A 15,312-nucleotide genomic window follows, 5' to 3' on the forward strand; every position below is an offset into this window, starting at 1 on the left:
CTCGCCGTCGACACGCGCTGCTCCGGCCCGCCTGCTTCCCAAGACTTCCACTTCCCCACCCCCGAACTGGTACAGACGGAATTTGGGGGCTTGGGACGCCGCACCCCGCCCTGCGGCATCGGTAGATCCACAGCGACCCCTCGTGGGCAGCCGGCGCGGTGACGGCCCGGGGTTTCCCCCTCTCTGGAGGGCTGCTTTTCGAAGGAGGAGAATTATAAAGTAGGCAGTTTCTTTTTTGCGAAGGAGCAGAGGCTTGGAACCGGAGAGACCTCTGCCACACCCGATGGGCTCTTTCGCTCCGCTCGAAAATCCAGAACAGGGAACTTGGCCTTTCTCTCCCCGAAGATGCTGAGCCCCTCTTGACGCCCAAGGACAAAGGCGACCCTACTTCAGTGAACTGCTTCCCCCCCCCCCCCCAGTTTTGAAGGTCTTCTTGTTCCACAGGTATTTCGCTTAACTTACTTGCTTGCTTTATTTACAGCCTTACGAGGTGTCGGAGCATGGAATTAAACAGCCTGGTGGCGTGAGATAACTTATGCACGCTTACAGTAATGGGAAGCAGTGCAGAAAAGTTGCCAACGTGAAATGTCAAACAGTGCGGAGAACGGAGAGACGGAGTTAGAGCAGCAGGCAGGAAGGGGAAGGTAGGCTAGCCGTGATCTGACTTTGCTCAACCATTATTTTTGAATTCAGGGAGAAGTTATCCGGAGCACAGGCAGTCTGAGAAACTAACCAGGGGTTTTTTGAGGCACAATCTGTCAACTGTGTATCGGCAGAGATCTACAGGCCGTGGAAACGGAGCTGTCTGAGGTTTACCGAGAGAAGTTATGGGGGGTGGCAGAGCTTGCATTTTCTGGGGAGGTTTCCCCCCCTAGGAGCTCGATGTTCTGTGGCCCAGAATTAAGAGGAGATCGAGTGCCTCGTGAATTGGACTAGGGACTGAGGAGATCTGGGTTCCGATCTCCACGCTGCCATGGAGCTCCCAGGTGTCATTGGGCTCATCCGCGTCTCTCAGTCTAATCTACCTCACAGGGTTGTTGTGAGGATAAAAACGAGGGAGGGAAGAACCGAGTCTGATCCCCGATCTCCTAAGAGAGACAACAATAAACAGATAAAATACTTTCGACCCGCTGCCTCACCTATACTTCAGCGAGTGGTTTTCGTCTTTGAATAATCTAGAAGCCATGACATTTGTCGAGTTAATACTGCAAATATATGTTGTTTGTGGAAACGTGATGAGATGGCGCCTCTGCCAGTCGGCTGAATGTTGATTCTCTTTTTTGGAGCTATTTCTATTATCTTTCAGTGATACATTGTGATTTCCAAAGGTGGGCCCTATGTCAGCTGCCAATCAGCAATTCACCGATATGCATATTATATCCTCTAGTTTTGTATCGGGAAGACAGCTCGACTGCAATATCCCCCCCCCAGTTGTGTATGGCACATCTGTCTTGGCCCAAATGCAGTCTTTTCACCAGTGGAAACTGGCTCTTCCTTGTTCTCAAAGGGAACTCCTGATATCAGTCTCTAACTATTTCTGCACTCTCGTGGCGGGCATGGTAGTCATCAAGGTGACCATCCAAAATTGGGGGTGGGGGTGGAGGAAGAATAGAAGGACTTGCCCCAGCAGTTGGTCTCGTCTCTGGGAATCTGAGCTGTGTAGCCAACCTCCGGCAGACTGTGTTAACCGGGTTTTGAGAAGAAGAGGCACTGGCGGAGACGACTGCTCCCGGAGGCCTCTGGTTTCTCTCCTTTTCTTCCATCAGTGGCAGGGCTGTGAGACGTATCAGCAGAACACGTCTCTGGTGGACCTAATAGTGAGAGTGCAGCCTTCAGGCACTGGAAGGCCTCGCCCGCATCCCAGGGCGATCTTGAAAAGTGACTTTCGAAATTTTCACACATGTAGGATTTGATATTCTGTTGGGAAGCGTTTGTGTAGAAAACAGTTTAGGGGAGTGGAGAGGAAAGAACTCTTGCGGCTTAATGCTCAGTGTCGGAGCCAAGAGTCCAGACAGGCCCTGGTTTTGCACCCCGACCCAAATCTTGATACAAAAAGTCAGGCCAAGGATCTCCTTTTAAGACGTCCATTATTCTTTTAAACTCCCTGTGCTGAGGAAATGCCTGCAGCCTGCGGCCGTATATGATTGCTCCATAGGATGCGTGGGGAGGATTATTGCCTGTTTTATCTGGACAGGCTCAGCGTTAAGATCGTGAAACTGACATGGAACAAAATCCAGTGCAAACTGTATCCAGAGGCCAGAAATAATGCCATTTTAGGGAAGAGGGGCGATAATATTCCAGGCAAAGGACTATGGGCCTAAGGCAAAGGCCTGAGGCAGAAGAAGATCACAGTTGCCAACAGGTTGTGTACATGAGCTGGTTACCAAATGTTAAGGGAGACAGGTAGGGTCACCAGCTCTGGTTTTGGAAATACCTGGAGATTTGGGGGGTGGAGCCTGAAGAGGGCGGGGTTTGGGGAGGGGGAGGACTTCAGTGGGGTGTGATGCCACAGAGTCCACCTTCCCAAGCGGCCATTTTCTCCAGGGGAACGGGGGACATCCAAATTGGGACATCCCAGTGATGCTCTGATATTTGGACCAAAACTCTGTGGTAAAAATGGCATCAACCATAGAGTTTTTGCCCAAATACCCGAGCGTCGCCTGGACGTCCCCAACATGATGACATCACTTCTGGCAGATGCCGGAAGTAATGCCATCACATTGCCGGTGACTTTCTGCTCATGGTAAAGTTCCCTCTGCTGGTCAGCTGATCAGCAGTGAGGGACAGGGCCCAGGAGTAGGCTTGCCAGCCCCCAGGTCCAGGCAGAGTGTCCCCCGATTTCAGGGGCTTTTCTCCACTGCGGACCAGCTGGCTGGCTAACGAAACCCCTCCTCTAAACCCCGCCCCATGTCACAAGCATATGTCTGCCTGATAGTTCTGGGATGGATCTGGGCACCACCTGAGGACTGTGGATGGTGTAGCTCGGCCTTCCTGAGGTTGCTTCTGATGTCCAGTTGGGTCCGTAGGCCAGTCAAGTGTGGGGAGGAGTCCTCCTTTTTAGACCCTGGTTTTAAATCTGGGCCCATTATTTGGTGACTCAGTGTTGGAGCATCTGCAGGTTCTTTCCCTGGTGTCCTGAACGAGTTAGCCTGTTTGTTTGTCTATGGTAATTGTTAGTTAATTAGTTAATTAGAACCCATGGGGCATTAAGTAGAAGTTCCCAGGCTAGAAGGGGAAGGTCTATGCACAATGAACTGACCTTCAGCATGGTCATTGGTCAGTTCATAGTTGGGTGATGTTACCTGAGGCATTTTGGGTCTTCCTCTCCCTTCCTTTGTTTAGCGTTCAGTAGCCGCAGTCTCCATCCTGGAGTTAACTCAGCTAGGAAGATGTAGCTTAGTCAGCTAGACTGCCCTTCCTTTTCTTTAGTAAACTTTATTTTAGATAATTTCCACGCACGTGCGGCGTTCCTATTTTTACATGCCAATACTCAGTCTGCAGATTCGCATCCTGAGGTAAAAAGAAACAGTTCCCACTGTGGACTCTGGCTAAGATTGCCAGGTCTCACCTTTGCTGTCGTGGGGGGGCTCCTGGCTCCTCCCCAGGACTCCTCTGCATGCGGCGAGATGATGTCACCAGCAGTGATGTCATCGCACTAGGACCATCGTGCGGCGACGCTCTAGCATTCGGAGCAAGAACTCTATGGCAACCACAGAGTTTCCCCCTGAATGCTAACGCATCATCACATGACAGCCCCAGCATTATGACGTCACTACCGGTGACGTTGTTGTGTTGGCAGCATCCCTGTGGGATGCTGCTGTTTGGGGGTGGGGCTTCCCCCACCAGGCAGCTGGCCGGCGGCAGATTGGGGGCCCCAAAGTCAGGAGATCCCTTGGCCCCATTGGGGGGATGGCAACCCTACCTCTGACGGTGATCAGTGGGGTGTCTTTGGCAGTTGCTGAAGCATTTCCTGAGTGCGTTGGGAAGGGCAGTTATGAGGAACGGACTGAATCGGGAGAGGAACCTGTGCTCACAGACACTCCCCTCCCCCACAAAGATAGGAGCATCTTTCCTATTTTACTAAGCTGGTGGGGAAGTGAGCATTTTCATGACAAGGCAGGAAAGGCTGGTCAGGGGAAGCGTTAGGGTTGCGAGCCTTCAGATGGTGGCTGGAGATCTCCCAGAATTACAACTAATCTCCAGGCAACAGAGATCAGTTCACCTGGAGAAAATGGCCGCATTGAAATGGTAGACTCTATGGTATTGTACCCCACTGAAGACCCCTTCGTTCTCAAACCCCACCCTCCTCATGCTCCACCCCCAAAATCTTCAGGTACTTCCCAGCCCAGAGGTGGCAACCCTGGGAAGTATGCCAGGTTCTCTGCCTGTGTCTCCCCTGAGGGAGAAGACATAAGAAAGGTGAGAAGGGCCCATGTTGATGGGTCTGCAGAAGGAAGCATTTGTGTGTCTGCTGCCTGTTAGGCCAATTTTATTCTACCAACTTGTTAAGTCGGCTACTTAACAAACAAGTCAGAGAGTGATTCATCAAAAGATCAGCTTTATTCAGCAACTCGTAACTCAACTCCAAACACGGATCAACTCTGATAGCCAGAACAGCTTTTGCATTGAAGCTGTTCTGCTTTTAAACTCTCCCGGCTAATGTAGCCACACCCTACTATACAATACCAACCAATAAGATTGTATACATAAAGTCCAATCACAGACGTTCCTGCTCAGGGAGCTCGATGGCACGTGATTGGTTGGTTCTTCCTGTGCTACCAATAGGATTGGAGGGATTAGGATCCTAGCCCAGGATGAAGCTTGACATGGAACTTCAATTAGATGATTCACAGACAGTATGTATTGCAATGGCAGCTATTGAATACATCACACAACTGCTATACATAGGCCAGAACACTTAAGGTATTCTGTGTGCAATGAACACCAAGCTTACTGGGTGATTAAGGATTCCAGGTCTCCACCTGGCAACCCCTGGAGATTTTTGAGGGTGGAAATAGGCATTCCAGTGTTGTGCCGGCATGCAGTGTCACTTCCTGTGGAAACCAGAAGTGATGTCATGATGTCGGGTGCTCTAGAATTTGTCCAAATAACGGTTTTGGCAGATCCTAAAATGTCACCCCCCAACGTTATGACATCACTTCCATTGTTGTTGTTATTTTGCTGGAAAGGAGGTCACATGCCAGCACAATGCTTGCATGCTCTCCCAATTTTCTCCCACCAGCTTTTGAGGTGCCAGCAGGCAGTGAAGGGGAAATCGCTAGAAGGCGTGCCACCGTGGTAGAAGACCTGCCGACCCTATGGGTGACCTTGGGCTGGTCATACACTTTAAGCCTAACCTCCCTCACAGGGTTGTTGTGAGGATAAAATGGGAGAGAGGAAAATGATGTGAGCAACTTTGGTTCCCCATTGAGGAGAAAAGTAAGGTATAAATGAAGTAAATTAATAAATACACAGGAGTCCCTGTCATTAGAAGATAAGCACAGAACATGTCGGAGTTCAGAGGAGCCTGCGTTTATCTCAGGGTCCTTGATCCCATTTTTCTTCTTCACAAGAACCTTAGGAGAAGTTAGGTGAGACTATATAGCCCAGTTCTCACTGGTACAGGAAACCTGCTTCTGACTGCTCACATGAATGAAATTCTCTTCCGTGGACCAAAATGCCCTCCACACAGAAAACTATATATTGGGGATAGATAGCCTAGGGCAGTTTTTGTTTTTCGCCATGGGCCTGCTAATTTTCTGTGTGGAGGGAATCTAGTCAGTCAGGTAAGAACCCCCATGGCATAGGGTTGCCAAGTGTATCTTCGCCGGGAGCGGGGGGCTCCCTGATCACTTCTGTGAGAACCAGGCCGGTGAGAACCTGCTAAAACACAATTCCTATGTTAAATGAAGGTCAGGTTGCCAACCTCCAGGTGGGGACTGGAGATCTTCAAGAATTACAGGTGGGGGTGCCAGTTCCGAGTTGGGAAATACGTGGAGATTTGGTAGGTGGAGCTTGGGGAGGGTGGGGTTTGGGAAGGGGAGGGGCCCCAGCAGGGTACAAAGCAACCGTTATCACAAGGGGGGACTGATCTCTGTCACCTGGAGATATTGTAAACTGTAAATAAAGGGAGGAAGAAACAAAACGGAAAAATCAGACACAATTTAACAGGGAGGCCTCTACTGCTGCATAAGGCAAATCTGTTCATTGCATGAGGTCTGCAGGCTCAAAAGCTCTCTGTAAAAAGACACAACCTTTCACTGAGCCAGCTTATGATCTTGACAGAAAACACATTTCAGGTTCTCCTCACCTGAACCTTTCTGAGCCCTTTGAAGAAGTCACCAGGGAGAACTCTCGGGGCTTAAGAACATAAGAGACGCCAATGTTGGATCAGGCCAAAGGCCCATCCAGTCCAACACTCTTCACACAGTGGCCAAAAATACCAGGTGCCATCAGGAGGTCCACCAATGGGGCCAGGAGGACATTAGAAGCCCTCCCACTTTAGAGATGCAGAAGAATCATCTGCTCGCACAGATGGGTGCTGTGGGTGCTGTGTCTCTTGACTTTGCTGTATTATTCGTGTATAATGTGTTTCGGCTTGCGTTTTGTGCTTTCTGAACCAAGATGGTTTAGGTGAATCCATAAACAATTAGAAGAAATCGGCCTGTGTCGTTCAGGAAGATTTGCCAGGTAGACCCTTAAAAAGCAACCGTGAAACCAGATGTCAAGTGTGCATTCACTTGTGCTTGGGATCAGGCAGGTAGCTACAGGGGGATTGTGGGAGAGTAGTTCCTTGACCCCCTCTGTGAAGTTCCAGCTTTTCCGGGGGAGAATATGTTTCTAGCCTAGGGGGGCTAGAGATCTTGTGGCATTCCAGCTGATCTCCAGTTCGCCTGCAGAAAATGGCTGCTTTCGGAGGGTGGACTCCATGGCGTTGCACCCTGCTGAGGTCCCTCCACTCCCCAGATCGAGCCCTTCCCAGGCTTTACCTCCAAATGTCCAGGAATTTCCCAACCCAGAGCTGGCAACCATACCCTCACCTTTTCACTTATGGAAATATAAAGAGAAATGTACAAGCGGTTTTCTGTCAACATCACTTCACAAGGGAAGTTACATAGTATTCGTGAAATTGGATTGTGTTCTGAATTGGTAAGCTTCTTACTGACCACACACATTGTCACATGCTCTGTTCCAGATTGGCCTCCCTCCTTCCTTCCTTCCTTCCTTCCTTCCTTCCTTCCTTCCTTCCTTCCTTCCTTCCTTCCTTCTTCTCCTTCCTTCTTTCCTTCCTCTCTCTTCTCCTTCCTTCTTTCCTTCCTTCTCCTTCCTTCCTTCTTCTCTCTTTTTCTTCTCCTTCCTTCCTTCTTTCCTTCCTCTCTCTCTTTCTTCTCCCTCCCTCCCTCCTTCCCTCCCTCTCTCCCTCCTTCCCTCCCTAAACTATAGATCGAGGTCTTCATAGATGTAGATCTGGAGTCCTCCTGAATCCCCAGCCTTTTCACACCTGCAGGCACCTTTGGAATTCTGACACTGGATGATGGGTGCAACCACACAATGGTTGCCACAAGAGGCAGGATCAGCAACACAAAATGGCTGCCAGAAAAGGTGGAGCCAACCACAGAGTCTCGGGGAGTGCATAACTCCAAGAGTGAGTCTTCAGCATTACAGGCAGAATCTCTGTTTAACAGGTTGCCTTATCAAATTAAAGGAAGGTTTAAAAATACGCATAGCTTATCTTCAGTCATACAGTGAAGAGCCTGGTGCTGTGGCGGCAGCCGCTGCTGAAGCACTGTCTTAAAAAATCTGCACAGTTAATCAGATCTCCACCGGCCAATCAGAAGTTCCACTGGGCAAAAGCCCCACCTGGCCCCGCCCACTTCCTACCAACACTTGGCAGGCAGCAGGAAACATGTCCGCGGGTTCTGTGGAGCTCACGGGCGCCATGCTGGGAAACCCTGACATGGTTTTTCACGATCCAGGTTGTGTCCAGAAGACCAGGCAGCTCATCTTTAGCTTCGTCCGGATGCTCCCCGTCTTAATCAACTTGCCTCTCACATTCAGTTTCCCTTCTGTGTTTCTCTCTTCTCCTGACAGGATTCAGCGGGTACAGGAGCATTGCCAAGATGTTCTCCGAGGCCTTTTTAGCCTTTCTGCTCTACTCAGCTGTGGTTCCCCTCCTTGCTCAAAATGATGTCGACCTAACTCGTGTCCCATCTACCTGTGAAGGTAAAAGTGCTTAAAGTCTACCCCATCTAATCCCTCTGACATACTTATTGGCATGATTTTGCTTTGTGGGGAACATGCAAGAGTGAGCCTCATTCTGGCTAATAAGTAAGGTTGCCATCCCCCCCCCCAATGGTTGCAGGGTTTCCCCCACTTTCGGGTCCTCAATCCGTCACCGTCCAGCTGGCCAATGGGGGGAGCCCCCGAAGAGCCCTCGACATGCCCGGCGTGATGACATCACCCAAAGGTGAAGTCATTGCTCTGGGCACGTTGGGTTGGGGACGCTCTAGCATTGGGGTAAAAACTCTATGGTGACCATAGAGTTTTTCACCCAGATGCTAGAGCGCCCCCGACACGACGTGCCCGGTGCGATGACATCACTTCCGGGTGACATCATCGTGGTGTGCATGCCAGAAGACCCCAGGAGCCAGGCTGGAGCCCCCCCGCCAGGACACAGGTAAGACCTGGCAATGCTACTAATAAGGTTTCTTTTCCCTGGCAAGCCAGTTCCTTCTAGGTCACAAATACAGCTGAGACGAAATTGCAGGATCCAAATTTGGGGAAATTGCATAAATGAATACTAAAGGATGTGGGAGAAGAAGCTAACACAGAGAAGAGGCAATTTCAAGAAATTACATAGATATATTTTAAGTGTATACTGTGGCTACACTTGCAGAACATAGTAGCCTAAATTGTAGATAGCTTATGTGGAGTCAAGATATCCATTGCACAAGATACACAACCAGTTTTAAATTATATGCAGGGCTCAGACTGTAACACGGTATTAGAAGAAACAGAAATGGTGCTTATTTATTTAGTTAAAGCATTTAAGAGCCGCCTTTCTCCCTTACGGCTTGCAATATGAATAAAACATTATAGGAAAATGCAATGAAAACAATTATAAAACTGATAGAAATCACAGCTTATTTCATATCATTTAACAGTTTCATGGAAGGCACAACATTTCAGCTGGGAACTGATTTGGAGTTCAGCCCTGTGGTGTGCGCAAAAATCAGGGGGAAGTTCTTTAAAAAATCAAAGTAAAGTGCAGAGCAATTCAACTGAATATTCTCCATTCTGAGAGCCAGTTTGCTGTAATGGTTAGGAGCAGCAGACTCTAATCCAGAGAACAGGGTTTGATTCCCCGGTGCTCCACATTAAGCCTGTTGGGTGACCCTGGGCCAGTCACCATTCTCTCAGAACTCTCTCAGCCCCACCTACCTCACAAGGTGCCTGGTGTGGGGAGGGGAAGGAGATGTAAGCCACTTTGAGACTCCTTAAGGTAGAGAAAAGTTGGGGAGAAAAAACCTACTCTTTTTCTTCTAACACATTTCAAGATCGTAAGGGACACAGGTAGTTAGATAAACACTTGCCATGTTTGGAGATGTAGCATTTCTGGCCATGTCTTACCACAAGAAGCTGTAAGGTGCCTCAGTGAACAATATCGCCTCATGAAAAATTAGAAAAGCATCAGAAACCGGGGATTTTCTGTTAAAAAGCACTTTGTTCCTTTATGGGAAAAGAATTAGTACAGACCCACCATATCGAACCCCAGTGTTGACATCTGCCATCATCGCATTGTGGTCTCCTTGGTACATTCACTGTCTCTGTCTCTCTGTACAGATAAAACTGATTGCCCAATCAATGTGTACTTTGTGGTTGACACCTCGGAGAGTGTCGCTCTGCAGACAATGCCCATCCAGAGTCTGGTGGATCACATCAAGCAGTTTATCCCCGAATTCATCACTAGGCTAGAGAATGAACTTTACCAGAGCCAAGTGTCAATCACCTGGCAATTCGGGGGACTTCACTTTTCCGATGTGGTGAAGATTTACAGCGAATTCACCAACGACAAGCGACGCTACTTAACCCAGCTGGAGAACATTCAGTACATTGGCAGAGGCACTTTTACGGATTGTGCCATCTCTAACATGACGGAACAGATACTTACCAAGGCGGCTCAGGGAGTGAATTACGCGGTTGTGATCACCGACGGTCATGTGACGGGCAGTCCCTGTGGAGGGATGAAGATGCAGGCCGAAAGAGCGCGAGACGCAGGGATCAAGCTTTTTGCGGTGGCCCCGAGTCAGAATATCTACGAAACCGGACTCCGAGAGATCGCCAACTCCCCACATGAACTTTACCGTAACAACTACGCCACCACAAAGAAAGATTCCATCGAAGTCGATACGGACACCATTGATAGGATCATCCAAGTTATGGTAAGGGTTGAAATCTGTCTCTTCAGAAGCAGTGTTCTTCTGTTCTTATTATTGATGGCCACAGGCATAGATATCTTTGAAGGGGGATTAGACAGATTTATGGAGGATAGGCCTGTTAGGAGCGACTAGCTATCATGACTAAAGGGAAACACCACATTCAGAGGCAGTAAACCTCTGAAAGCCAGTGCCAAGAGGCAACATCAGGGGAAGGCCTTGGTACTGATTGACCCCTGTGTGAGACAGGATGCTGGACTAGATGGACCACTGGTCTGATCCAGCAGTGCTCTTCTTATATTCTGATGAATGCAGTTTCTAAAGGGACGGTCTTGCCTGGACTATTTGGATGAGTCTACTGAGACACGTTGCACTCCGTGGTGTGATTGTTGTTTGGTGGCCATGGGTGTGTCTGTGAACGCTCATTCGTGTGTCCATAAGTGACTCCTCACTTCCCAATTTTAACTCCCTTCTTGAAGGTTTTTTCCAGGCCACGAGGCCTGAGTTAAAATTATTGAAAAAAGATCAACTTCGCATGATATTTATTTATTTTGTTTATATCCTGCCTTCCCCACCCAAAGCAGCTTGCTTCATTCTCCTCTCCTCCACTTTATCCTCACAACAACCCTGTGAGGGAGGTTAGGCTGAGGAAGGGTGGCTGGCCCAAGTTCACCCAGTGAGCTTCCATGGCACGAGCGGGGATTCGAACCCCAGTTTCCCAGATAATAGTCCAATACTCTTAGCCACTACACCATGCCGGCTCTCAGTAATGCAAAAAGTAATGCAAAAAGATCAACTTCACAGGGGGGCAATGAGCTCCCAGCGTGGCGCGATTGTTGTTTGGTGGCCATGGGTGTGTCTGTGAACGCTCATTCGTGTGTCCCTAAGTGACTCCTCACTTCCCAGTTTTAACCCCCTTCCTGAAGGTTTTTTCCAGGCCACAAGGCCTGGGTTAAAATGATTGAAAAAAGATCAACTTCGCATGATATTTATTTTATTTATTTTGTTTATACCCTGCCTTCCCCACCCAAAGCAGCTTGCTTCATTCTCCTCTCCTCCACTTTATCCTCACAACAACCCTGTGAGGGAGGTTAGGCTGATGAAGGGTGGCTGGCCCAAGTTCACCCAGTGATATTATTCTGTACTGTTTTAATGTTTTAACTTGGGCATTTGTGCCCCTTGTGAGCTGCCCTGAGCCTTCGGGGAGGGCGGGGTATAAATTTAAAGAGAAATAAATATAAAAAAATAAAATAATACTTCCCTCATCAGCAAAATTCAAATTGTTGACAGAATTTGGGTTTTCCTGGCAAGAACTGAAATGGCGGACAGCAGAACGCCAAAGGGCATGGTGCCTCATTTTATGGCTATCAGAATCAAGAATGAGAACCCAAAGGCAGAAGCCAGAGATTGGGAAATCCCCTTGAACCTTCACTCCCCGGTCCTTCAGTTGTTTGCTAGAGGACTTCCATATAAAGATTTCTGGGCAGCCATTGAAAGGAGAAAGCGGAGGTGCTAAAAAATCCCAAGTTTAGTGTGAGAACCCATGTTTACCCAGAAGACCCTGAGGCTGCCCTGGTGGGGAGGGTGGGGTATAAATCAAATACATAAATAAATACTATATTCTGAGACTCACATCTATACCAGGGGGAAAGTTGTGTCTGCTTTGTGTCTTTCTGTAATGATTTGAATTTTTCTCTGTATCCTTTCCCCCAACAGAAACATGAAGCCTACGGAGAGGTAAGCATGCCAATATTTTATGAATGTATGTTTTTATCTGTTTATGATGTGATCCACTCTGAGCCCGCTTGCAGGGAGGGCGGAATACAGATCCAACCTCATGTTTCCCAACAGCATAGCTCTATGTATTGGTGAAAAATGCCACCCCACCCCCCAAAGTACATCCAGAGCGCCATAGAGCCACATGTGCGGCTGTGAGCTTCTAACGGACAAACTGTGCTGTCCTGGATATACACACTTAGGAGTAAATGCCATTAAACTTAGTAGGACTTACTAATAGCTTAGCAAGAAAACAATCATGAGATGGGGTTTACACACCTGTTTTATGGATCAGCCCATGATAGACTTTGTAACTCCAGATACTTTGTCATTTGATCTTAACTGAATAATGGTTAGCAGAGGGGTGTCAAACTCATGAGAGCCGGATCTGACATAAATGTAACTTTGTCAGACTGGGCCATGTGTGCCATAAAATGTAATGCCAGGTACCAGAGATATAAACTGTATAAAGGACAGCAGCTGGCAAGACTCCCAGTTGTTGTTTCCTCACTGCAAGGCCCCATGGGCTGAGAAGAGGGTGCAAAGGAAAACCCGTATGAGCGGAATAGAGAGCCAGCAGTGCAGCACTGGGCAGACGCTCCCACGCTGCTTTTGACTGCTGCAGACGAGGTTGATCCGCCGTGCTGAAGCCACAATCAGAGTGGTTCTGCCCACTTCCCCCCTGTGCAGTCTCCTGTTCTTTCCCTTGCACTAGTTGCTCGCGGGCTGCATAAAAGCTCTGGGCGGGCCGGTTCTGGCCCACGGGCCTTATGTTCGACACCCGTGGGTTAGCATCTCCTGCAAAGACTGCTACACTGCAGTGGTGAATTATTTGGTTTTTATGGAAAGAGTAAATTTTCAGTTTTCAGCTCCACCCGTGATTAGATCTATGATTTTGCAACCGCCAAATACAACAGCAGCAATTCAAATATGTCAAAGACAAAGGTATTCGGGGGGGAGGGTATTTCTGTCAGTTCCCCTCCAACTATAGACCCCCAGTTTGCCCCTTATATTCTCCCTGAGGGTCCACTGACTTGCCCACCCAGAAACAAAATTTCACGGGAATCAATGGCCCTCAGTGGGAAGGGAAAGCAGAAAATCCCACTGTTCAAGGTCTGTAGATTGTTGGATACCCAGCATTCCATGTGCTATAGTGTTCTCATATGAATTGCTCTTTAGGAGTGAGAAAAGAAGAATGACAAAAGGCCACGTTCAGTAGGTGCTCGGCTCAAAAGACAAGTTCCAGCAGAAGAGATACCTTCTTGACGTTCCTAGAAAGCGACACTCGCGTACATGGCCACAATTTTGGCCTTCCTCCTTGGAAATGTATGACAGAACTGGAGTAGAAACCTCAGAGTCGTTGAGTAGACCTCTGAGGTGAACGAAACTTGAAGGTCTGCCATTCAGATGTCACCTTCCCCTCATAGTTCCAGGGTCCTTTTCCTGAAATGATAAAATATATCAAGCCCTTAATGATGAAAACGTCATCGAATTTTTGTTCTAATTCATTTTCAGTGCTACAAAATGCGCTGCCTAGAAATTGAAGGCCCAGCTGGTCCCAAGGGTTTCCGAGGACAAAAGGTAAGTTGAATGACATCTTTCAATATGAAATGTGTGGGTGACAGAAAAAAAACTAGGAGTATGAGGGCAAGTTTGTAAGGTAACGGCTGTGAGGATGACTCATCCCCAGCTCAGCCCACTCCCTCCAAGTATATTTGTGTATTTCCAGGGGTCGTTTCATAGAAAAAGAGCTAGGGGAACTCATTAGCATAACTCATTAGCATATGCCACACCCCCTGTCATCACCGGAAGTGTGTCATAAGGCCACACCCCCTGACATCACCGGAAGTGTGTCATAAGGCCACACCCCCTGACATCACCGGAAGTGTGTCATAAGGCCACACCCCCCGCCCCCAATCGTCATGTGCCCCGCCCCCCGTACCTCACCCAGGGGAACTGCGATACCCCGCATTCCCCCCCGAAATGACCTCTGTGTATTTCAGATAGTTATATATTTAGAAAATGTATAAGCTGCCTCTCCAGAGTCCTGCTCAAGGAGGTTTACAGCAGAGATTGTAGACTGCTGAGATAATTTTGTTCACCTCAGCTGAGGGAAAAAAACCAGTCACACCTTGATTCTGCAGAGTAATAGAACGTCTACCGGATGCTTCATTTCAAAAACAGAAATGTGCATAAAAGGTTGATAACATGGATGGCAGCACTCATTCTTACCTGTGACTTTCCCAGGGCCTGATGTTTGCGCCTTGATTTGAGGCCATTGCTGCTGAAGTTAAAAGGCTAGGAAGCCACCGAGGACTGGTCCTATTGACCTTCTCATGTGCTTGTTGGAAAGCCAGTTTTGCAAGGGCAGCAGATGCATTTCACAAACTCAAGGTGTCCCCATATATATATATTGGGAGCAAAAGAAAGAGTGAGGAGGGGGCCCTGCTGAAGGGCTGCTTTGGCCTTCCCAGAGGCCTGGGACCAATCCAGGAGCACCTTGGCTTACTGGCATAACACAACTATGTACTCAGAGAACTTTGGCCCTTGGTGGACCCTTGCTGGTGAGGCACAGAGCAGATGGTCTCTGATGGACTGATTTCTGTAATCAGTATTGGTCTGTTGGCTGTGATTATTTCACTGTTGCTGTGCATTATTTGAAAAATGGGCTGGATCCCACCAGTTTTTTACCCAATCACATCCAGTTCCCATCCTTACTACACAACTACTCCATCCCACATGGTTTTTTTTCAGTGAGGTGTACATCCCATGATGGTCAAAGGGGATCAGCTCCATTGGTTTGTCATCAGTGGAAAAGCAAGTTGGATCCAACTGGTTGTCTTCTTGAAGTAGTAGGAACTACAAACCCACATCTGTAGAGAGCCATTCTCACTCATCACCACAGCAGTTTGACCCTGGTTGCAGGAAGGGCAGGTTTCTGCCTGCGTGCTGTTAGGTCATGTTGTGCCCCTACGAGAAACTGATTCAGTTTCTGGTGAAGTCTGTCCATGTGCCCATATTAGCTCTGCATTTCAGTGTGGTATTGCCTAAGGCCACTACTAAATTTATTTGCTGTTTTCTTGCAGTGGAAATAGGGAAG

General features: G+C 48.3%; 1 protein-coding gene across 1 annotated transcript in view; it reads left to right on the forward strand.

Moving 5' to 3' along the window:
* Positions 1–8,093: 8,093 nt before the first annotated feature.
* COL6A2 (collagen, type VI, alpha 2) overlaps positions 8,094–15,312 on the forward strand; it is a 54,921-nt gene continuing 47,702 nt past the window's right edge. The window contains exons 1-4 of the mRNA XM_015415715.1: positions 8,094–8,223; positions 9,844–10,442; positions 12,153–12,173; positions 13,728–13,793. Of these exons, the coding sequence (XP_015271201.1) occupies positions 8,121–8,223; positions 9,844–10,442; positions 12,153–12,173; positions 13,728–13,793 (789 nt within the window). The 5' untranslated portion in view covers positions 8,094–8,120. The remainder of the gene's footprint in view (positions 8,224–9,843; positions 10,443–12,152; positions 12,174–13,727; positions 13,794–15,312) is intronic.

The sequence above is a fragment of the Gekko japonicus genome, unplaced genomic scaffold, assembly GCF_001447785.1.
Source record: "Gekko japonicus isolate JY-2015 unplaced genomic scaffold, Gekko_japonicus_V1.1 scaffold4721, whole genome shotgun sequence".
Classification (NCBI taxonomy): domain Eukaryota; kingdom Metazoa; phylum Chordata; class Lepidosauria; order Squamata; family Gekkonidae; genus Gekko; species Gekko japonicus.